This window comes from Myxocyprinus asiaticus, chromosome 45 (assembly GCF_019703515.2).
Source record: "Myxocyprinus asiaticus isolate MX2 ecotype Aquarium Trade chromosome 45, UBuf_Myxa_2, whole genome shotgun sequence".
Lineage (NCBI taxonomy): Eukaryota > Metazoa > Chordata > Actinopteri > Cypriniformes > Catostomidae > Myxocyprinus > Myxocyprinus asiaticus.
The window spans coordinates 27,025,959-27,049,024 of record NC_059388.1 but is presented as its reverse complement, the minus strand read 5'-3'; the positions used below and the strand labels follow the sequence as shown (position 1 = coordinate 27,049,024).

Here is a 23,066-nt window from a genome sequence, read left to right as displayed (position 1 = left end):
TTATCAGGAGCATGTCTGGCTGCAGTGGAGCGAGCAGTTGCTGAAACAAACCCATGTGCTGTTCTCCCTATGGGTCGGCAACAGAGTCTACTCAACATCATAGATGTTATCATCCATAAACTGGGTCACCACATCTACATCTACCTGCCCAAACTTCTGCAGATTCTGCTGTGCATCACGGCCTCTGTGTCAGTTATACTGGATCACAGGGAGCAGGTGAACAAAGTAGAAAGAGTCTTCACATTAAACCTTTAACTTTATATTTTTAGATATGCAGTAAGTACTCTGAAATATTGCATTAGTATTTCACTGTCTAGATGTGAACGATTTCAAGAGAGTTACTTTGAGTTTCTCAAAGTCTACAATCAAAGGGCAGATTAGATCAAATTGTTTATATTCTCAAAGCTTATTATCAGATTCCAGAAAATTTTTGTTTTGCAATTTATGGGATTTTTTTTAAGTACTGATGCCCTTAGTAAGAGAGAGTGCACTGTTCTTTGTGTTTTTATAGCTAAAGTCTGGTTGCATCAGTGCCCTGAAGAACTTGCGGCGTCTGGGGATTCTGCACATTCAAGAATTCTTTGATGGCTTTGACTCGTACAGCTTTACTTCAGATGAGCTAGATGCTGTGTTCAAAGCCGTAGTGTGGCCTCAGGTGTGTTTGTTAGAACAAGAGACATAAATTGGATAAATCAGCCTTGTTAGATATGTATTGGAACATTGGAGTGGAATAAGTTTTCATGGAATGATGACATTTTTATAATAGATTTTTCACAATTGTTTTTTTTTCTACAAAGTTTTCTCCAATGTCCAGAGGTGCTACTCAAAACAACCATTTTAAGCAAATTCCTACAGATGCAGTGTCCAAATATTTGAATGTTGGCTGCTGTCAGTTTTGTCATCAGAGAATGGCACAAGGACCAACTATGCTTAATAGAATGGTAACCCAGAGTTTTGATGTGTCTTGTTTATCAGGTGTGTCGTCTGTCCACTGAAAGCCCATATGCACCAACACCCCTCCTGAAGCTCATCCGTTTGTGGAGCCAAAATGCCAAGTGAGTTCAGATCTGCATATAACAGTCTTCATTTACCAAACATGCATCATAGTTTCATGGACATTTACCATATTAATACCAGTAACTTTCAATACCATATAAATGCCATGGTACATGAAAATGGGAATCATTCAGTACTATCAACATTTGATACCATGACTGTACCGTGGTGCTGCCACAGTACTTTTTTGGAGGGGAATAAGGTTGACCTTTCTTGGGGCAAATTTCTGTAACTGTATATAATAGTCTTGTTATATCTTCTTTTCTCTCTGTCAGATTTTTCCCCTTGCTCGCTAAGCAGAGACCAGGCCACCCCGAGTGTGATGTCCTGCTCAATGTTTTTGCTCTGCTATCCGCCAAACACTTGTCTTCCAACACGACAACCATGGTGATGGACATAGCAGAGAGTTTGCTGAACACTCCAGACTTCATACCCACAGAAAAGGAGTCAGAGCTGTGTGTGAACGACTGTGTGATCCCAGAGCATGAACAGAGCTCTGACATCACAGGTACTGAGAGCCAACACTCAGGGTTCGAACTGAAATTTGTACTAATGTTGATGGTTATGCTAGATGATTGTTATTCTCTGTTTCTTTCTCTTGTTTTTCGATGTCTTTGCGTGTAGAGCCTTTGATGGTCGGCTGTCGTCTGCTACTTCCTCATATACCAGCACTGCTGCAGTACCTCAGCGGAGTTGTGCAGAACTCTGAACGCTTCAAGAAGAAGCAATTTAGAACTCAAGTTAGCAAAGAGCTCAGCATCCTCTCCAAGTACGTCCGTATATGTAATATACCTGTACACATTTAATGCAAGTGTCATAATTATGTAGTAACATTATCTTATATATGAGCTTCTGTAAAGTAGTCACCCTTTTTATTTTTTTATTTATATCCCCTTTTTCTCCCAATTTGGAATGCCCAATTCCCACTACTTAGTAGGTCCTCATGGTGGCACGGTTACCTCAATCCGGGTGGCGGAGGACAAGTCTCAGTTGCCTCCGCTTCTGAGACAGTCAATCCACGCATCTTATCACGTGGCTCGTTGTGCATGACACCGCGGAGACTCACAGCATGTGGAGGCTCATGCTACTCTCCGCAATCCACGCACAACTTACCACACGCCTCATTGAGAGCGAGAACCACTAATCGCGACCACGAGGAGGTTACCCCATGTGACTCTACCCTTCCTAGCAACTGGGCCAGTTGGTTGCTTAGGAGACCTGGCTGGAGTCACTCAGCACACCCTGGATTCGAACTCACGACTCCAGGGGTGGTAGTCAGCGTCAATACTCGCTGAGCTACCCAGGCCCCCTCTAAAACTAACTTTAAGCATACGCCTTTACATAAAAAGGTTTTTAAAATCGTGAGAAACAAATTCAGTCAAATGTGTCCCAACTTTTTTGACTGGTACTTTACGTTAATTCTGTGAGATAAATAAGGAGAAATGAACAAACTAAAAAACGAATTGCTGGTTTTTGTCTTGTCCCAGGATCAGCAGATTTGTGACTGACAAGGGACAGAGTTCCGCACTGATCAGTTTGCTTTTACCGTATCTTAACAATTCAAAAACTGCTCAGGTAAGTCCTCACATCAGAAAGTGATGTGTGTTAATATTTTGTAATGGTGGATATATAAAAGCATCTTTGTGGATGTTTTCCTCTTCTCTCTCTCAGGAAACAGAGATGGATATTCTGGCTACAATGCAGAACTTGCTGAAACAGTGTTCGGAGCCCAGCACATTCCTCAAGCCACTCAGTAAACTTTTCTCTGTCATCCACAACAGACTCCCTCGTCAGGCTCTGTGTGAGGTGTTCCAGGTTAGTTTACACACCTCTTAACACTAGGGATGTGCACACGTTATGAACTAATCGAGTACTTGTACAGCACCGACCAATTGACTATTAAAAATACTACTCGACTATAGCAAACTGATTTTCCTTTTCTTATTTGCCTGCCGTAGGCAACACTGAATTACACTGCACTTTCCCTCCGAATCTCTCACCAAATCGCGCAGTTACAACTGAGTTATTAATGCATTGAGAATTGTAATGAAATTTAATGAGAACTGAATTAATGCATATTGTTTATTTCATTTTTTCCAAAAGAAACGCAAAGTTTGTTGAAGTTAGCTTGGGTAATGTTTGTGAATAAAACAAAATATCAATTTAATGTATGTGTCATCCCTGATATTTTCAACATACATTTTAATTTACAAGTAATCGATTTAGGGCTGCAACAACTAATCAATAATTATCGATAATGAAAATCATTGACAACGAATTTCATTATCGATTAGTTGGATATTTGCGGCGAGCATGGAGAAGCTCCATCAGAGACGTCGCTTTGCAGCCCAGTGAAAAATGTGTTGCATAATAACTCGTTTGAAAAACGACAGACAAGTTGAAGCGGAAAAAACATGACCCAAGATGCCCATTGCACGAGAGCACTTTATAAACACTTCAAAGAAGCATACAGTTTATAGTGGAGCGGTGCGTTGAAAGAGGGCATGTGCTGTTTCATGTGCTTAAGACTTGTTCTCTCCAGTGCATAACTTGCATTTTATTGCTATTTTCTCAGTTTTTTTAATGTATACATGTTATGAATTCAAAATAAGGCGCGTATTTTCATTTCGCAAAATCATTTGTCTTTACCACAAGCGAGTCTCTGTTACACTTTACCGAGCACGTGAGCATGCATCCACTTAAATCAAACTGATAGCAATGGAGAAAAGCAGCGCGATCATTTTTAATACACGTGTGCAACGTCATACCATGATTTCATTTAAATTTTTCCTCTCATCATGTAAGCGCATGTAATACAGTGAGCTTAGGATGTCTAGACAAAAAGTCTAGGATGAGACTTTTCAGCACGAGAGTGAATCTGATAAATGTACTATATAAACTGTGTATAATGTATAAAAATGCTAAGGGTCCTGCTATTTGATAGTACTGATAATGCCAAATGTGATGTTTAATTTCACCAGTAAATTTATACTATGGCAAACATTATTTTACTGGATAAGCATACATTAAAACTGTTTTTTTTTTTTTTTTATCACATTTTAATTAAATAAAGGAAATAAAAATGTAATCCGATTAATCGGAAATATAATCGAAGATTAATCGTTTAGTTAGTTGCTGCCCTAAATCGCTTACTCCTTTTTTTTTTTTTTTTTTTTTTTTTTTTTGTGGGTTAGAGTACTTGACTACAAATTTACTCTATAATGCCCATCCCTACCTAACACCCCTCTAAGAAAATGCCTTCTAACTGACTTCCTCTCTCCTCACAGACTCTGTCAGACATCGACAGTGAGCTGAAGTACATCACAGATGTTGCCGTTCAGGTAAGAATCCATTGAGCCAATCAGAAAGAGTTATTTTTCTTTCTTCCAATAATCGTTTTATTTGACTGGCTCTTTTCTCATCTCCAGCTCAGTGCGTTTGACAGTCGACATCTGGACGAGATTCACTTTGACGTGCGTCTGGTGGCGTTCCAGAAGATCAACAAGCACATTAAGGAGATGAGCACGCTGGATATGAGATACCTGACTGTTGTCATGCATAACTGCTTTCATTCTTTTACAGTGAGTGTGGAGCGTTGAGGTGATTGTTGGGTCTGAAAATGCAGAATCATCCAGGAATGCAAATACTGTTATTATTTCAGTTGTTAACACAAATCGTCAAGTTTAAAGCTCTCTTAAAGATGAAGTATGTAACTTTTTCAGTGTTAAAATACTTTCTTCTGTCCGAGCTTAATACGCAGAGACAACTATAAGTAAGCCGTTAATAGGTTAATTTTCCCGGAAACTGTTTTTTTTTTGTGCCGCTATAAGAATTCTTGTGTTTGTTTTGAGTGACCCGCTAAGACCCCACCCATCAACGTTACTCAAACAATGGTATGAGTTGGGGGCGGGACTATCTGACTCTTTGAACAACTGTTTTGAAACAAACTGTTTATTTTTGCAATTCCATTCAGTGGCGATTGTGTTGCAGAAATTGCAAACTTCAGCTTTTAGTTTCTTTGTGCATATTGTTTTGTTTCTTGACCTGCATTAAGTTTTGACTGCTGTATGAAAGTTGTGTGTGTGTTTTTGTGACAGATTGGGGACATGTCTTTGGCTGACATTGCCACAATGTGTCTGTCAACGATAATAACACGGCTCTCTGAATTGGGATGCCCAGAGGCGGATTACAAAGAGATTGTGCAGTACACAATATTGGATGCACTGCGCAAGGGCTTGAAGAGCAAGATTGAGGTGAAAAGACACAACACTTGACTTTCATTGCATAACCACTGTATGCAAATTTACTTGCATTTATTACTGGAAGTTATTCTGAACAAAAAATATTTTTCTTTTGCTTTTGGGACCTCAAGTCCCATCCAAAAATGTTATTTATTTTTTGTAGAATATCCTGTTTCACTCAGAATTTGTCACGTTACGAAAGTAAAATAGGTTCTAAATGCTGTTTCATGTTGATTTTAACATCTTTTTGTCCTTTTCTCTCAGAGTGTACGAAATGATTACACTACAGTTCTGGCCTGCCTGGTGAAGACCTTCCCAAACCGATCTGAGTTCCGTGAACTGGTGCAGCTGACAAACTACACTGATCCCGAGTCTGATTTCTTTGAACACATGAAGCACATCCAGGTTACATAAATGCACCTGAGTCTTAAAACATGGAAAATGGAAAAGTGGCTTTCACTGTACAACAAGGTTTGTTTTTGAGGCACCGCTCTGACATGCTTGCGTTTCAGATTCACAGAAGGGGACGAGCTCTCAGGAAGTTTGCCAAACAGCTGACCGAGGGCACGATTGTGATGTCTTCACGCTCAATGCAAAATTACATCATGCCCTACGCCATGATTGCTCTGTTTGACGAAAAACTGCTGAAGGTTGTTACTTTAGTTTATCAGTCTGAAATTTTGGCCTGGTTATATTTTTGACCATTCTGATTGTCAGTTTACTGTGTTTTAAACTGATGAATTGTAATTCTGTGTTCCCAGTATGAAGCCATGACAGCGGCAGCAGTTGAGCTTATTGGTGCTGTGTGCAAACGCCTCACCTGGTCCAAGTATTTGTTCTACCTCAAACATTTCGTCCATGTTCTACAGACCGGCTTAGCAGAGCAGAAATTGGCTGTCAGGTACACAACATGGGATTGTGCATTTACAATGCTGTGAAAAAGTATTTGTTCCTGATTTCTTCTAACATAAAACAAAGGCAATCCGAGTAAACACAAAATACAGGTTTTAAATGATAATGTTATTTATTGAAGTAAAAAAGTTAACCAACACCAACTTGGCCTGTGTGAAAAAGTTTTTGCCCTTTTAGTTACTAAATCCCCAAATCTGTGAAATTGCATTCATAATGGTGTTCAGCTGGACTAGACACACCCAGGCCTGATTACTGCCAGCCCTGTTCAATCAAATCAACACCTAAATAGAACTTTTTCAGCAGCAGGAAGTTGGCTAAAAGGTCTCACCCAGTAGCACACTATGCCAAGGTTGAAAGAAATTCCAGAAATGATGAGGAAAAAGGTGATTGAAATACGTCAGTCTGGGAAGGGTTACAAAGCTATTTCAAAGGCTCTGGGACTCCAAAGAACCACAGTGAGAGCCATTATCTCCAAATGGAGAAAACTTGGCACAGTAGTGAACCTTCCCGGAAGTGGCCGACCTTCCAAAATTCCTCCAAGAGCACAGCGACGACTCATCCAGGAAGTCACAAAAAAGCCAAAGACAACATCCAAGGAACTGCAGGCCTCTCTCGCATCAATAAAGATCACTGTTCGTGACTCCACTAACAGAAAGACACTGGCCAAAAATGGCATCCATGGAAGAGTGGCGAGGCGAAAACAACTGCTAACCCAGAAGAACATTAAGACTCATCTGAATTATGCCAAAAACACACCCTGAAGATCCTCAGACCTTTTGGGAGAATATTCTATGGACTGATGAGTCGAAAGTGGAACCGTTTGGAAGACAGGGGTCCCGTTCCATCTGGCGCAAATCAAACACAGAATTCCACAAGAAGAATATCATACCTACGGTCAAGCATGGTGGTGGTAGTGTGATGGTGTGGGGATGCTTTGCTGCTTCAGGGCCAGTGTGACTTTCAGTAATTGAGGAAATCATGAATTCTGCTCTCTACCTGAAAATCCTAAAGGAGAACGTCTGGTCATCAGTCCGTGCGTTGAAGCTCAAGCGCAACTGGATTAAGCAGCAAGACAATGACCCAAAGCATAGGAGGAAGTCCACCTCTGAATGGCTCAAAAGAAGCTAAATTAAAGTTTTGGAGTGGCCTAGTCAAAGTCCTGACTTGAACCCGATTGAGATGCTGTGGCAGGACCTTAAATGGGCAGTTCATGCTTGAAAACCCTCCAATGTGGCTGAACTAAAGCAGTTCTGCAAAGAAGAATGGGCCAAAATTCCACCACAGCGTTGTGAAAGACTGATCTCCAGTTATCGGAAGCGTTTGGTTGCAGTTGTTGCTGCTAAAGGTGGCACAACCAGCTATTAAGTTTAAGGGGGCTGTTAGTTTTTCACATGGTGATATAGGTGTTGGATAACTTTTTTTACTCAGATTGCCTTTGTTTTATGTTATCTCGTTTGACGATCTAAAACAATTTAGTATGAAAAATACTCAAATATATAAGAAATCAGGATTACATCACTGTATGTCTGTTAAACGTTTCTTTCCTTGTTATGACATTAAATCATTTGCTTGTCTCTTTACTGGCATAGCTTGTTGGTGACTGTTCTTGAGGCATTCCATTTTGACCATGAGACTCTAAGCAAAGAAATCAAGGCAGCTAAGCCCAGGAAGACAGAAGGTTAGAGTGTGTTATAACAGTCAAACACGCCACCATATAATTGCTGTTCGCCCACAGTGCTCAACTCAACAAATTTGATTTTTTTTGCTTCAGAGACCAGTAATGTGGAGGAAGATGCTGAGAAGGAGCCAGCAGAAACCATTGACATGGACAGAAGTGATGCTGAGGCTGCCATGGAAACCGATGATGCAGGAGCAGCCGTTTCCACAGCAACAGAAGCAATGGACACTGAAATACAAGACTCTGCCAAACCAAAAGTCCCCACAGAGAGCCAGGCAAAGAAAGCACCCCCTGTTGTCAGCAGTGGGCTTCCAAAGAGTAAAGAGGATTTAGAAGCTCTTATCTCATCCATTCATCATACGGTCACCCAAAGTGTCCTGCCCAAACTCCAAAAGTGTCTCATTGCAAAGGTCAGAGCTCACTCATTCTTCTAAAGCTTCACCTTAAGTATGACTAAGGCTAAACCCAAGTGAGCTGGCTCACTGTCTAATGTTTACTTAGGTAGCTGCCTAAGTTTGCATTCTAAAAAAAAAAAATTTATGAGATGCTTTTAATGGGTAGCAACTCTGTTAGGTGCACAAATAATGCTCCTCACGTGAAGTTCACAAGAGACTTGATTTTTGGTCACAGCTGATTCTTGGATTTTGCCATTGGCATGTTGCTACGCTAAAGACTCAAGACTCTAATAAGCTCAAAAATACATACTAAGTATTCAGTATTACCCTTGATTCTGGTAAGTTCCTTGCCATACATTCAAATTTATGACAAAATTAGTTATCTTAAGGCAGCAAAGTATTGCTGCCTACTGTTTGGAACAGACTTTGCATCAGACGTATACCTATGAAGCCTAAAAATGCTGTCTAGGTAGACAACTTGATAGGTTTTTGTGTCTTGAAAAAACTTCAAGTCTGTACATGTCTATCAGAAGTCATTGCGATTTGCTGTCTGTCAATTGTTGATTAATTACAAGGTAATTAGCAAGGAATAATTGGACACTTATGTGTATTTTTGCAGGTTAAAAGAGATGATGAGCACAAGATGGTGAAGTCTAAGGAGGTGAAAGATGAAGAGGTGCTCAGAGTGCCTATTGCCTTTGCCATGGTTCAACTCATGAAGTCTCTCCCACAGGAAGTCATGGAAGCCAATTTACCTGGGTTAGTGTGTGTGTGTGTGTGTATATTTTCCTGGAATGGCTCCCATTTTCAAATGCAAGTATGTGTTTGAGTAAAGGAGGTGTATCAGAACATGAACAAAACTGTTGGTCTTTATATGTTTAGTATCCTTCTGAAAGTGTGTGTCCACCTGAGGAGCCGTTTCCAAGAGATCCGTGATGTCGCTCGAACCACTTTGGTGAAGATCATAGAGACGCTTGGACATAAATACCTCCATTATCTGCTTAAAGAGATGCAGGGTGTCCTAGTGAAGGGTTATCAGGTAATGTTGGCTGTACAAGCATATACTAAGTGTATAATTTAAGAAAGTATGCATTTGATAAATTTTCACTGTATACTTTATAACTTTCAGGTCCATGTGCTGACCTTCACTGTGTACCATTTACTCTCTGTTCTGAAACCATCATTGACCGGAGGAGATCTTGACCCCTGCATGGATATGCTTATAGCGGTAAATGACACCATTTATGTCTTTATCGACAAACTAACAGGCATTTTTATTGGCTAACTCTCAATACCCTTCCCAGATCTTCAACAATGAGCTGTTTGGAGCTGTTGCTGAGGAGAAGGTGATCAAAGGCATAGTTTCTAAAGTGATGGAGGCCCGTCACAGCAAGAGCTCAGACTCGTACGAGCTTCTAGCCCAGTTCTGCAGTCAGGAGCGAGTGGTTCACCTCATCCTGCCATTCAAAGAGGTAAAAAAATCTAAGACCCACTTCTAAAGCAGGTTCACTGTTTCTTTGTTCTCAGAAAGGGAAAAGAAGACTTATTTGGTCTCTGTCTTTATCTCAGATACTTGAGAACACAGCCAGTTTGAAGGTCTCTAGGCGAGTGCATGCTGTGTTTAGGAGAATTGTGGCTGGTCTTCTGCTCAATAAGAGCATGACCCCTCAGTCAATCTTGCTGCTTAGCCACGGACTCATCAGTCAAAGTCTGCAGCTCATTACCAGCAAGAGCATGTACGTCACACTCACTCATGCATACACAAAAACACACAATGTCATAATTGTCATGCTGTTATTTTGGAACATACGTTGTCTCTTTATCCAGAGAGAAGCCTCTTCCTCCTCCAGACCCTCGACTGCCTCCTCCGAGCTGCTTACTTCTGCCGCCCATTCCTAAGAGAGGCGGAGTGAAAGCTGCCATCAGCAGCAGAACCAATATGCACATCCTAGTGGAAACGGGTCTTAGTGTAAGAAAATACTACCTTGAATCATGAGCTGCCCTTGAAACCTGTTGGTGATGTAGTAAACCTAATGGTTGAGGATCAAGGTGGCCACCACAAAGGCTCAACGCTAAAATAAAATGACCAAGCAACTGGAGTTGTAAAGATCACAATCACACCCATGAACATTTAGTGAATGGCACATCAATTTGATTGCAAAAGATTTTTTAATGGCGAGTAATAAAAAATTGAGAATGTTTTATGGGACTTTGGCTATATTCAGAATAGGATACTACCATACTAATCTTACTATTGCTGCAATACTCGGACTGCCAGGCATATTTACACAAAATTGGATTTAAAATGCTAATTAACCAGTTGATAACTGGAAGGGACTTGCAAAATTAAACATGGCAACATGATAAGGCCACATGACGACAATATAACACACTACTTTTCTGAAATGTTTATTGTGGGATAATACCAGCGGCTTCACGTACCATTATTAAAAAGTCGTAGGCCGTATACAGTATATTCTGCGCAGTATTCAGTAATTGGTACACTAGTATTCCATTCTGAAAATAGCTTTCTCAACAATCAGTATGCTTAAGGTGAATTATTTATAATGGATGTATTGATAATTATGACTATACCACAGTACCAAATCAGGACCTTTCACTTGTTCTTTGTTGCAATGTTGCTTTTCAATAACATCCCTCATTCTCCCATACACAGTTGCTTCACGGCAGTCTGAGGAGTTCAAAGGTCAACTCATCTGTCGCATCAATACAGGAGATGTTGGATCCATTCGTATCTCTCCTGCTGGACTGTCTTAACTCCATGCATGTGAAGGTCTGACCTCTGTTTTTTTACTATGTGTTCTATGTATTTTAAAGACTTTATACATTTCTGTGATTTTAAGACTACATCAAAACTATTTGACAAACGGTAAACATGGCTTAGTTTTCCGTGCACTGCAGGTCATTACTGAAGCCTTGCAGGCCTTCATCTGGATCCTGAAGTTCCCACTGCCTGCAGTGGAACAGAATTTTGAGCAGCTGACCAAACAACTCTTTGTCCTGCTGAAGGACTACGCCAAAGCGGGTGCTGGGCGCGGCGAAAACTTCCACCTCGTTCAGAACTGCTTCAAGGTCCCTGCCTCAAATGAGAGACTCTTTCCACTTTCACAAGTTAATAACGTTCTCATTTTGATATATAAATATCAATAATCAAATGTGAAATGTTTTGGGGGGTTTTTTGTAGGCCATAACTGTTTTGGTGAAGAGTGTGACAAAACATATATCAGAAACACAGCTGCAGGTGCTGCTGGGATATGCAGAAGAGGACATTCATGATAACTCTCGGCAAGCCACTGCGTTTGGCCTTCTTAGGGTGAGTAAAACTTTTTAAACCTGCCTGCTTACCTGCTCATATAATATAAATCTCTCTTCTATATGTATATATATATGTACAGTATACTGTATATATATATATATATATCTTTTTCCCACACCTAGAAAAGTCAGTGAAATTAATTAAATCTGAAGTCATGGGAATTTCTTTAGTGAACAAAAGTTTTGCTCTGTTTCATAATATTTTATAGGCTAGATATTGCTTGTGTTGTTGAGTAAAACTTGGTCGCAAGCCATAGTGATCTTCGATTTGCACCATATACCGGAGTTTAAATTCTTAATCTTTTTCTCTGACAGGCAATTCTCTCCAGAAAACTGGTGGTGCCAGAAATGGAGGATGTGATGACAAAAGTGGCTAAGCTCGCCATCAGCGGGACAAACGAACAGGTTCGAGTACGCTGCAGACAGGTCAGTTGGAAGAACTTTCCTTTTCTTAATCACATCATCACTATAATTCATCACTATTGTCACCATAATCATCATTACTATCATCATTATCCTGAACATTTAAGTTTCAACCCATTTTTACCACAGATTTACCTGAAGTACCTGATGGACTATCCACTGGGGAAGAAAATGAGGAAACATTTTGACTTTATAGTGGCTCAGCTTGGGTATGTTTAAAGATTTATTTTTTTTAACTCTGCAGTCGAATAATAACAGGCAGATATCAATTGTTCATGTCAGACAAATTAAAGTGCCATTTTTTTTCATGCTCTTTGCAGTTATGAATATGACACTGGCAGACAGTCTTGTCTTGAAATGATGGCTTTCATTTTCCAGACGTTCCCTCAGGTATCGGCTCATCTCTGTGTGGATGTTGATGTTCTTTTTAAAGGAGACATGATCGTTTGATGTACAGACAGTGCAGATATGCTTTAACATTTATGCAAAACTTCTTCCCCACTCTACCTACACCATTTATGAAATCTTAGCACATTAACTTATGACCACCCACATTTGCAAATCTATTCAATATTCAACACCTCAAACAACAGCAGTCATTTACATACAGAAGTCTTAAAGGTATGTTAGTCAGAAAGAGGAAATGGAAGTGGTTTTGGCGCAAGAAGCCTTGGTTAACTTTAAAAGAGGATTTCTGGGGAAAAAATAAAATGCTACAAAAGTGTAGAATATGTTGATATTCAAATACTGTTAAATATTCATACTGTGTGTTTGCATCTGTTTCTTCACAGAAACTCTTGCATGAACACTGCGGTCTGTTCTTTGTGCCTCTGTCGCTGGACATGTTGAACGATGATTCTGCATCTTGTAAGAAAATGGCAGCTCTGGCCATCAAGTCTCTGTTGAATCGGATTGATTTGCAGCATCAGAACTCCATGTTCATCCTCGTCAACAACTGGCTGACTGGAGAGAAGGTCAGTCGATAATGCAAATTTGAGTGAAATTGTTCATTTCTGCTGAAATGGAAGTTTTGGTTTTAATGGTTTGTGCATTTGGGGTTTTGTAGACGTCTCTGCGGCGACTGGGAGCTCAGGTTTGTGGGCTGTTTGCGGAGGTAGAAGGGGAAAAGTTCAGCCGACGAATTGAAGCCCTGATACCTTTCATAGAGACCGAGATCAACGTTTCCAACTTTGAGGATGTGAGTATTACTTTAGTGTCCACATTTGAATGGTCCTGTTGAGCGTGTGTCCAGGCTTGAAGGATAAAGAGTATATCTCTTTAAAATGACATTGTCCTTATTTGATAATTAGATTGAGGAAGAGGAGGATGAGAAGGCTGCTGACAGACTGCTGTTCTGTTACCTCACACTCATCGTCAAACTCGTCAAAGACTGCAGATTTTTAGAGCTCCAAAAACCTAAAGATCTGCTCAACAATATCTGGGGTATGAGCACACACACAGTCTAACAGTCATGGATTAAGTCAGTGTGGAAAAACCTACACTTATAAACCTGAATCAATGGCATCATACATACACACCACCAGTTAAAGGTTTAGACACTGAATTTATGCTTCTCAAGATCTTAAACGTTTTGATCTAAAGCCTTATACTTAAGTAGTGGTTTAAGTGGATTCAACTTTTTAATCACAGTTAATCGCAGATTTTAAAAGTGCTGAAATTTGAATCTATATATACATCTTGTCAAAATGCATTTATTTCCTTTTTAGGAAAGAAAGCAAAACAAAATGTAACAATATAATGCTTTATTAACAAACAAAGCTTTCCATAGTATACTGTAAATATAGAAATGCACTAAAATAGGGGGCCTGGGTAGCTCAGTGAGTATTGATGCTGACTACCACCCCTGGAGTCGCGAGTTCGAATCCAGGGCGTGCTGAGTGACTCCAGGCAGGTCTCCTAAGCAACCAAATTGGCCCGGTTGCTAGGGAGGGTAGAGTCACATGGGGTAACCTCCTCGTGGTCACGATTAATTCTCTCTCAATGGGGCGCGTGGTAAGTTGTGCGTGGATTGCGGAGAGTAGCATGAGCCTCCACATGCTGTGAGTCTCCGCGGTGTCATGCACAACGAGCCACAGGATAAGATGCGCTGATGCGCAGATTGACGGTCTCAGAAGCGGAGGCAACTGAGACTTGTCCTCCACCACACGGATTGAGGTGAATAACCATGCCACCACGAGGAACTACTAAGTAGTGGGAATTGGGCATTCCAAACTGGGAGAAAAGGGGATAAAAAAAAAAAAAGAAAAGAAATGCACTAAAATAGCACCAATTCAAGTAACATTAAACATTTCCCAAAGTCTAAGTGGGAGTTTAACTAATTGAAAGTACTAGTCCCAAAATAGGTTGCATATTCATTGCAATTGGCATTTAATCTCTTAAACTCTAATCCTCCACAATATTAATCACCTGGCAGACTGTGGCTAACCGCTTTCCTACAGCGATCGTGAAGCCGCATTCATCATTCACGTCAGGGCATCAGCGTCAAGCACCGCTTTGATCTCCACATAAAAAGTCTCATTCTGCAATTTTATGAAAGTTAAGACATGACCTGCTTCTTTTGTAATCAAATTGTGTCTTACAGAGGCTGCAAAGTACTTGCTTTCTGTCACAAGTCCCATCTAGGCTTGTTTTGTACATACAAATAGCGTTAAGAGGTCCTTTCCCATCGCTGTTGTGTGTATGTGTTGTGGTGTAATGACTCCAGGTGGATACATAGAAAAGACTCCGCACTAGTACCACCAGTGTTTTTTCTGGTTTCTGCTTTATTAAGAGTAAATGCGTTAATCGCGATTAAGAAAAATAAAGGCGTTAAACTTTTTTAATTAATCGCATGCGTTAACGTGTTAATTTTGACAGCTCTAACTTAAATACTTGACATTAGTTTTGTATACAAATTAGGGCTGACGAGTTAACGCGGTAATTTAGTGCAATTCATTATATGAAAAATAATGTGTTAAATTATACACCACTATAGTTATTGGTATCAACAAAATCCACTATCGGTCAACCTCTATTCGAAATGCTTAATTTTTCTGCTGCCACAATACATGTACAGGTGCATCTCAATAAATTAGAATGTCGTGGAAAAGTTCATTTATTTCAGTAATTCAACTCAAATTGTGAAACTCGTGTATTAAATAAATTCAGTGCACACAGACTGAAGTAGTTTAAGTCTTTGGTTCTTTTAATTGTGATGATTTTGGCTCACATTTAACAAAAACCCACCAATTCACTATCTCAAAAAATTAGAATATGGTGACATGCCAATCAGCTAATCAACTCAAAACACCTGCAAAGGTTTCCTGAGCCTTCAAAATGGTCTCTCAGTTTGGTTCACTAGGCTACACAATCATAGGGAAGACTGCTGATCTGACAGTTGTCCAGAAGACAATCATTGACACCCTTCACAAGGAGGGTAAGCCACAAACATTCATTGCCAAAGAAGCTGGCTGTTCACAGAGTGCTGTATCCAAGCATGTTAACAGAAAGTTGAGTGGAAGGAAAAAGTGTGGAAGAAAAAGATGCACAATCAACCAAGAGAACCGCAGCCTTACGATTGTCAAGCAAAATCGATTCAAGAATTTGGGTGAACTTCACAAGGAATGGACTGAGGCTGGGGTCAAGGCATCAAGAGCCACCACACACAGACATGTCAAGGAATTTGGCTACAGTTGTCGTATTCCTTTTGTTAAGCCACTCCTGAACCACAGACAACGTCAGAGGCATCTTACCTGGGCTAAGGAGAAATTTTGGAGCACTTCATGCTTCCTTCTGCTGACCAGCTTTTTAAAGATGCTGATTTCATTTTCCAGCAGGATTTGGCACCTGCCCACACTGCCAAAAGCACCAAAAGTTGGTTAAATGACCATGGTGTTGGTGTGCTTGACAGGCCAGCAAACTCACCAGACCTGAATCCCATAGAGAATCTATGGGGTATTGTCAAGAGGAAAATGAGAAACAAGAGACCAAAAAATGCAGATGAGCTGAAGGCCACTGTCAAAGAAACCTGGGCTTCCATACCACCTCAGCAGTGCCACAAACTGATCACCTCCATGCCATGCCGAATTGAGGCAGTAATTAAAGCAAAAAGGAGCCCCTACCAAGTATTGAGTACATATACAGTAAATGAACATACTTTCCAGAAGGCCAACAATTCACTAAAAATGTTTTTTTTATTGGTCTTATGATGTATTCTAATTTTTTGAGATAGTGAATTGGTGGGTTTTTGTTAAATGTGAGCCAAAATCATCACAATTAAAAGAACCAAAGACTTAAACTACTTCAGTCTGTGTGCACTGAATTTATTTAATACACGAGTTTCACAATTTGAGTTGAATTACTGAAATAAATGAACTTTTCCACGACATTCTAATTTATTGAGATGCACCTGTATATGATGTAATGTATTTGAATTATATGAGTTTTCATATATTTATTTTAATTATTATATACTAAATTATGTTCATTTGGTTGGCCTTTCTCAGTAAATATTAAATACAAATATAAATTGCCCCTATGTATGAAAAAAACAAAAACATACAAATTGATATGTTGGACTGGATAGTGAAGTAAAAGTAGCCAGCAAGTGTCCAGCATACATGAGAAGTTATTCAATAGTTTAAAAAGCATCCCCGGATGCACCTCATGAATTAAGTGTGCAGAGCTGCAGTCTAGGCAGAGAATGACTACTTTGAAGTAACAATATAAGATTGCTTTCATTTGTTTGACACTTATTTTTGGTCACCACAAAACTCCTGTACTTCCATTTGTGTCCTTTTATAGTTTAAATGACTATTATTTTTATAAAATGTGAAATTGTAATAAATTTAGTACTAGGTGTGTTAAAACTTTTGACTGGAAGTGTGTTATGTACTTTCTTCAGGCCATATCGATTCACATCTGCGGTACCCTCACTCATGGGTGTGGCTGACCGCCTCTCAGATCTTCGGCCTGCTGTTTTCTGCTCATAAACCAGAGGATCTGGTGACCTTATGGAATTCTCAGGAGAACACACAGAAAACCACACAGCGTGTGGCCACTGATTTCCTCTCTCAAAACCTTGATAAGAAGGCAAGGGACCCAAAAACTTGCATTTAAAACTCATTCTTTACGTACATAGACTGAGCTTGATGTGTCTCTTTTTTTGGTTTATAATCCCTGCTTTAGATGAGAGAGCTGGTTTTATCCTTCTGTTACCAACTACAGTCTAAATACCTGGATATTGCTGCTGGGGAGCAGGTAGGAAATCTGACCAATCCAAACTGAGTACAAGGGTGACAGCAAAAGTTTGATGTATTCTTTTCCATGTCCAGGTGATAAAGAACTTGCTCTATGTAGCCAAGGTGATCTACCACATCTCGCCAGAGTCTGAAACAGCAAACCCAACTGAAGAACAGGAAGAGGTGACGGGTTTGGAGGAAGAAACGACTGATAACATGGAAGAGAATGAAGGGGAAGTGGAAGATAAGGAGCTTCAAGAGGAGAAAGAGCTTGAAGAGCAAGAGAATGAGAACAGGCCTCCAACTCTCCTCTGGGTGATGAAGAAGCTTTTATTGCTGGCTAAAAGAGAGGCAGCTGTGACACCTAAAGTGCCTTTGAAGGTAGGTGTTAAATTTATTTCTGTCTTTTTTTTCTTTTCTCCCCAATTTGGGATGCCCAATTCCCAATGCGCTCTAAGTCCTCGTGGTGCCGTAGTGACTCGCCTCAATCTGGGTGACGGAGGACGAATCTCAGTTGCCTCTGCATCTGAGACTGTCAGTCCATGCATCTTATCACATGGCTTGTTGAGCACGTTACCGCGGAGACATAGCGCTTGTGGAGGCTTCACGCTACTCTCCACGGCATCAATGCACAACTCACCACGTGCCCTTGAACAATCATGAACAATGTTTCTTTCTCATTTTTTTGCAGAGAACCTGTGTTTTTAAATTCTTGGGAGCCATAGCTGTGGATCTTGGCAAAGATCGACTTGGACCTTACCTGACCACCATTATTGCTCCTCTCTACAGAGAGCTGGACAGCACATATGCAGACCAAGGTAAGACCCACAGATCTTAAGAGTATACTCAACAAGAAAAAAAACCTTTCTGGACAGAATAAGCATGTTTATATCAGCATAGTGTCAATACCTGATCGTGTGCCATGCTACCTCAACCAGTGACTTAAAGACTGAAACTGACATTGGTATTAAATTTTGATTCTTATTGGCTTCCTTCAGACCCCACATTAAAGAACCTGGCTCAGGAGTTGATTGAGTTGTTGAAGAAGCTGGTCGGCTTGGAACGATTCTCTCTGGCTTTTGCCACAGTGCAGAAAGAAGCCGTCCAGAGACGAACCTCTCGCAAGAAACAAAAGGCCATGCAGGTAAGGGCTGCTGATAAAGTATTGACGCTGACTACCACCCATGGAGTCATGAGTTCGAATCCAGGGTGTGCTGAGTGACTCCAGCCAGGTCTCCTAAGCAACCAAATTGGCCCGGTTGCTAGGGAGGGTAGAGTCACATGGGGTAACCTCCTCGTGGTCGCGATTAGTGGTTCTCGCTCTCAATGGGGCGTGTGGTAAGTTGTGCGTGGATCGCAGTGTGTAGCATGAGCCTCCACATGCTGGGAGTCTCCGCGGTGTCATGCACAACGAACCACGTGATAAGATGCGCGGATTGACGGTCTCAGAATTGGAGGCAACTGAGACTTGTCCTCCGCCACCCGGATTGATACGAGTAATCGCGCCACCATGAGGACCTACTAAGTAGTGGGAATTGGGCATTCCAAATTAGGAGATAAGGGGATAAAAAATAAAAATAGTGTAATGTGACCATATCTTTTTTTTTTTTTCCTGGCAGGCTGTTGTCAATCCTGACATTGCTGCTAGAAAGAAAGTCAAGAAACAACTAAAGAAAACTGAAGCCAAAAAGAGGAAATTTGAATCTGTGCGTTCAGGACATAAAGCAAAGAAATCAAAACGCAGCTCACTAAGGGATTTGGCCATGATCAAGTGAACAGTTTCTCTGCTGCTTAATGTTTCTGCAGACTGAGGCAGCAAAGGTCACCAAACATGTGCTGTAAAGCTGAGGTCAGTGTGTTGGCCATAGACACCAAGAGACCCTAGGAGTCATTAAAGGCGTGTTGTTCCAAACCCATATCATTTTCTTACGTGAACCACAGAAGGCTGAAAGACAGCCTCAGTCACCATTCACTTTCATTGTATGGAGAAAATATGCAATGAAAGTGACTGAGGCTAACCACCGAAGAAATAATGTCATATGTGTTTGGAACAACATGAGGGTGAGTAAATGATGACAGAATTTTCCTTTTTGGGTTAACTATTCCTTTAACCATTACCATAGAGTGATTATACTCAGATTTTCTGTATTATATGTTTTTAAATAAAAACATGCCCAGCAATTGTTTGATGTTAAATACATAATGCAAAGCACACATTGACACTGCATATTTATTTGACAGCCATAACGCAGGAGTGCTCTCCCCTGTACACGTGCAAATATAAATATGCCATTACAAATCCAATTCATACAAATGACAGTCTTAAATATCTACCCAGCAAGTATATTAAACTCAACTCAATATACCAGCTGCACTGATTATTTCAATTAAGGAAAAAGGCTTGATTTAAAAAGCAAACACCATTATGAATTACAAATGTAGTGTATACCGAAAAAGTCTACAAGGCGTCAATACAGGCATTAGCAAAAGAAGACAGAAATTGTTAAGAGTTGATTTGTGGAGAGTCCATTTTCTTAGTCATTCACCCAGCTTTGTGGACACTGCAACATCTCTGGTCTGGAAAGGCGGGGGCGTGGCCTTCACACAAAAGGAAGAATGCAGTCACTGGTCCAAAGGGCACCCAATAAGCAGTCCCTGAAGTACACTCATCAGGTGTATTTACAAGGTATTTTGCAAGTGTGCCTTCACTGCCTGCTCTTTAGCGACTCCACAAGCCTGCAATGTGAGAGATTTGGGAAAACAAGGCATGCTCTCCATGAGCATCTTTCATAATATGCACATATGCTAAAATTTCAGTCTCTCCTTAAAAATAAACCTACCATTCCATAGCCTCATCCAGGCCGGTGCCTTTGGTTGCAGATGTCTTGAAAATCTGCCACTTCCTGTCTTTGAGTGCAGGTAAGCCGAGAGCGTTGGCCACCTCAGTAGGGGTCATAGCCTGTTCCATGTCCTGCTTGTTGGCGAACACCACCAGGATAGCTTTCTTTAGCTCCTCCTCCTAAGAAAAGTATGATCATGTATTAAGAATTGCATTGACAACCATAGAGCGTTAATTAATAGAAACAACAGCTATTTTACCAACCTCCAACATGGCCACGAGCTCAGACTTGGAGATGCCCATCCTGTCACGATCACTGCTGTCCACGACATATATCACTGCATCTGTGTTTGAATAGTAGCACCGCCAGTAAGGCCTGGGAAGGAGATAAATCAGATCTTCAGCTTTGGTTTATTTCTTAATAAAACTGATAACAACTAAGCAGATGAAATAAACCATACCTGATACTTGTCTGTCCACCCAGATCCCACACTTGGAACTTTAAGTTCTTGTATGACACTGTCTCCACATTAAAGCCAATGGCTGTGTGATCGGAAACAGCATTTTAGATCACATTACATCACACACCCAAAACTATATTTCTAAACACAAGCATCAACATGACTCTAAACATACTAGGAATTGTGGTGACCACTTCTCCCACTTGCAGCCTGTAGAGTATAGTGGTTTTCCCGGCTCCATCCAGACCCAATATGAGGATTCTCATCTCTCTGGTGCCAAACAGGCCAGAGAAGAGGCTGGAAAAGAAGCCTCCTGTAAAGATATGATACATGTATTCAATTATAACAACACCACTATGATCATCACTGACAGCAGAATGTTGACTGACCAGAATTAGTCTAAAACTGAATGTCATTGTCACTCTTATCTGCTAGTCAGTTGTACCTCAATTATAAATCCTTCTATCGACATCACATTGACTTAAAATGTTGTTGTTATTCACTGAATTGCATGACCAGCATATTAAAAGCCTTTTTATGCCAAACACGACAGAATAAAACACTCATCGTTAGGAAGTAACAAAACAAGCCGGAGTGTTTTATAATGAACTTAATTATAATTTATAGGTTATTTTGTTTTTCTACCATTGCTAAGAAACAAACAGGTTAGCATCACCATGCGAACCAAAAGCGTGATGAACAAACTTCCCCGTGTACACACGCACACAAAAACGTGCGCGTAAAGTAAACATTTAGCTAGTTACGTCAACAACATGTGTTTAATTCATATAAACATACCCATTTTAGATGAATTCCTTTATTTGCTCGTTCTCTCTGAAGGCAGAACGGTGCAAACACTTCCGTGCTCGACTTCCTGAATGACGTGTCTCACAGTCACGTGTGAACGAGACGATTTACTGTAGAATCACCGCGTGCAGATTCGACACTCAGCTGCGAAACAACCACATAATAATTATAATAATAATAGAGGCAGTGTTGGGTAAGTTACTCTAAAAAAAAGTAGTTAATTACTAACTACTAATTACATCTTCTACAGTGTAATTAGATTACTGTACTAATTACTCTGTCTGAAAAGTAATTGCATTACTTATAACTAATTTGTGAAAAAAAGAATTTCACTGTATATGTGCAAATGTATACTGTGTGATAAATATAATTATTAAAAAATTATTAAAAATTATAATTATTAATTAATTATTATTAATTACTTTCTAAAACCCTTATTAACCTCGTCCAGATGAACAATTCAAGGATACACATGAAACTGTTCTTTTATTTCTTTCAAATAAATCATATAAAATCAAATAAATTATTCATGAACTGGCTAAAGAATTTAAGGTGGCTGCATTAAAATTAGAAAACATATATTTTAACATTAGACGTTAAATTTTGATTTTAAATTCACTATTGTTTTATCTAAAATTGTTATAGTCTATACGGTATTTAACAAAATTACATCAGAAGTAACTAATTAAATTACTGAAAAATTAAGAGTAATCCCTTACTTTAATTTTTTCAATGAAAAATAATTTACATTAATTAATTACTTAGTAATGCATTACACCCAACACTGAATAGTAGTAATAGTAATAATAATAATAGTAGTAATACTTTACCTGTGTAACAAGTTCAATTTGTTCTAAAAAAAAAAAAAAAGGTAAAAAGTTCAAGATTTCAACATTTCAGTATTTCAAAATATATGCAATGATTTGTTTATTGTTCGTCTGTTATATCGATAATGATTAGGCTAATTTACGCATTAAGCCCCGCATTAAGAACAGACGGAAACAATCCTGCAAATTTGTTCAAGACCTACATTGTTGGGGGATGAGTAATAAGACCCCACTTTTTTTTTTGTTTTGAAGACCTCAACAGTTTTTTTTTCTCTCATTGCAGTTTTGTTAATTCCTTTGTTGTCATTTTTTTGTATTCATGTATCTTTGCTGTATGTGTCTTGCTTTGTGTTTCTTCATTCCATTTTGAATTTCCATGATTGAATGTATATTTCTATTTTTTTTAAATTATATTAATAAAAAAAAACAACAAAAAAAAACAGACAGTTTCAGGTAGGGGAGGAGTCAAAGAAGAGTTGGACATATGCTCAACCAGTGGCGTGACTTAAGGACAGGACTATCTGCTTTCCGACCAATTGAAGTGTTTGGGAAACCTGTTTGCAAACAATTGACCAAATGAGGTATGTGACTTCAAGTTCAACTGTTTTACCCCATTTGTTAAGAGCTGTGGCCTGTACCATGAAGCTGGTTTTGGTGGCTAGCCAGGTAAGTTTTAGTTTAGTTTGCCTCAACCTCAGGTTTTAGGTACCATGAAATTTGGTCAGCTTTTAGGAACACCGGTTCATCGCCAGAGCAGTTTACGCTACACGGCTAACCTGCTCCGTAGGAGGTTTCGTTCTGGATTACAGATCGCTAACAGATGCTGAACCAATCAGCTGTGAGTAAAAATG

The 23,066-nt window shown here is 39.8% G+C and overlaps 2 protein-coding genes across 2 annotated transcripts in view; one reads left to right on the top strand and one right to left on the bottom strand.

Moving 5' to 3' along the window:
* Positions 1 to 19,351, top strand: part of LOC127435057 (small subunit processome component 20 homolog) — a 28,420-nt gene extending 9,069 nt beyond the window's left edge. The window contains exons 27-62 of the mRNA XM_051688203.1: positions 8 to 216; positions 512 to 655; positions 976 to 1,055; positions 1,332 to 1,564; positions 1,681 to 1,825; positions 2,544 to 2,631; positions 2,728 to 2,871; positions 4,344 to 4,397; positions 4,485 to 4,637; positions 5,154 to 5,309; positions 5,562 to 5,702; positions 5,810 to 5,947; positions 6,059 to 6,198; positions 7,799 to 7,887; positions 7,981 to 8,297; positions 8,902 to 9,041; positions 9,165 to 9,321; positions 9,412 to 9,510; positions 9,587 to 9,754; positions 9,852 to 10,018; positions 10,110 to 10,251; positions 10,960 to 11,076; positions 11,205 to 11,375; positions 11,488 to 11,616; positions 11,934 to 12,044; positions 12,171 to 12,250; positions 12,362 to 12,431; positions 12,833 to 13,015; positions 13,108 to 13,239; positions 13,352 to 13,484; positions 16,945 to 17,132; positions 17,229 to 17,300; positions 17,375 to 17,662; positions 17,973 to 18,099; positions 18,280 to 18,425; positions 18,901 to 19,351. Coding sequence (XP_051544163.1) covers positions 8 to 216; positions 512 to 655; positions 976 to 1,055; positions 1,332 to 1,564; positions 1,681 to 1,825; positions 2,544 to 2,631; positions 2,728 to 2,871; positions 4,344 to 4,397; positions 4,485 to 4,637; positions 5,154 to 5,309; positions 5,562 to 5,702; positions 5,810 to 5,947; positions 6,059 to 6,198; positions 7,799 to 7,887; positions 7,981 to 8,297; positions 8,902 to 9,041; positions 9,165 to 9,321; positions 9,412 to 9,510; positions 9,587 to 9,754; positions 9,852 to 10,018; positions 10,110 to 10,251; positions 10,960 to 11,076; positions 11,205 to 11,375; positions 11,488 to 11,616; positions 11,934 to 12,044; positions 12,171 to 12,250; positions 12,362 to 12,431; positions 12,833 to 13,015; positions 13,108 to 13,239; positions 13,352 to 13,484; positions 16,945 to 17,132; positions 17,229 to 17,300; positions 17,375 to 17,662; positions 17,973 to 18,099; positions 18,280 to 18,425; positions 18,901 to 19,056 — 5,207 coding nt within the window. The 3' untranslated portion in view covers positions 19,057 to 19,351. The remainder of the gene's footprint in view (positions 1 to 7; positions 217 to 511; positions 656 to 975; positions 1,056 to 1,331; positions 1,565 to 1,680; positions 1,826 to 2,543; positions 2,632 to 2,727; positions 2,872 to 4,343; positions 4,398 to 4,484; positions 4,638 to 5,153; positions 5,310 to 5,561; positions 5,703 to 5,809; positions 5,948 to 6,058; positions 6,199 to 7,798; positions 7,888 to 7,980; positions 8,298 to 8,901; positions 9,042 to 9,164; positions 9,322 to 9,411; positions 9,511 to 9,586; positions 9,755 to 9,851; positions 10,019 to 10,109; positions 10,252 to 10,959; positions 11,077 to 11,204; positions 11,376 to 11,487; positions 11,617 to 11,933; positions 12,045 to 12,170; positions 12,251 to 12,361; positions 12,432 to 12,832; positions 13,016 to 13,107; positions 13,240 to 13,351; positions 13,485 to 16,944; positions 17,133 to 17,228; positions 17,301 to 17,374; positions 17,663 to 17,972; positions 18,100 to 18,279; positions 18,426 to 18,900) is intronic.
* A 142-nt stretch (positions 19,352 to 19,493) lies between these two features.
* Positions 19,494 to 21,467, bottom strand: LOC127435085 (ADP-ribosylation factor-like protein 1). Its single transcript, XM_051688256.1, has 6 exons — positions 21,380 to 21,467; positions 20,757 to 20,894; positions 20,582 to 20,663; positions 20,385 to 20,496; positions 20,122 to 20,300; positions 19,494 to 20,017 (listed from the first exon to the last, which is right to left on the bottom strand). Exons 1-6 carry the CDS (start codon positions 21,381 to 21,383, stop codon positions 19,987 to 19,989), a joined length of 546 nt encoding a protein of 181 aa, XP_051544216.1. The 5' UTR covers positions 21,384 to 21,467; the 3' UTR covers positions 19,494 to 19,986.
* Positions 21,468 to 23,066: the final 1,599 nt, after the last annotated feature.

Excerpts from the sequence above, each read along its gene's own strand:
- LOC127435085 (XM_051688256.1), bottom strand. Across the intron at positions 20,664-20,756 it reads AGTGGTCACCACAATTCCTA|CCATTGGCTTTAATGTGGAG; the intron begins GTATGTTTAGAG and ends CCGATCACACAG. Across the intron at positions 20,018-20,121 it reads CTGGATGAGGCTATGGAATG|GCTTGTGGAGTCGCTAAAGA; the intron begins GTAGGTTTATTT and ends CTCACATTGCAG.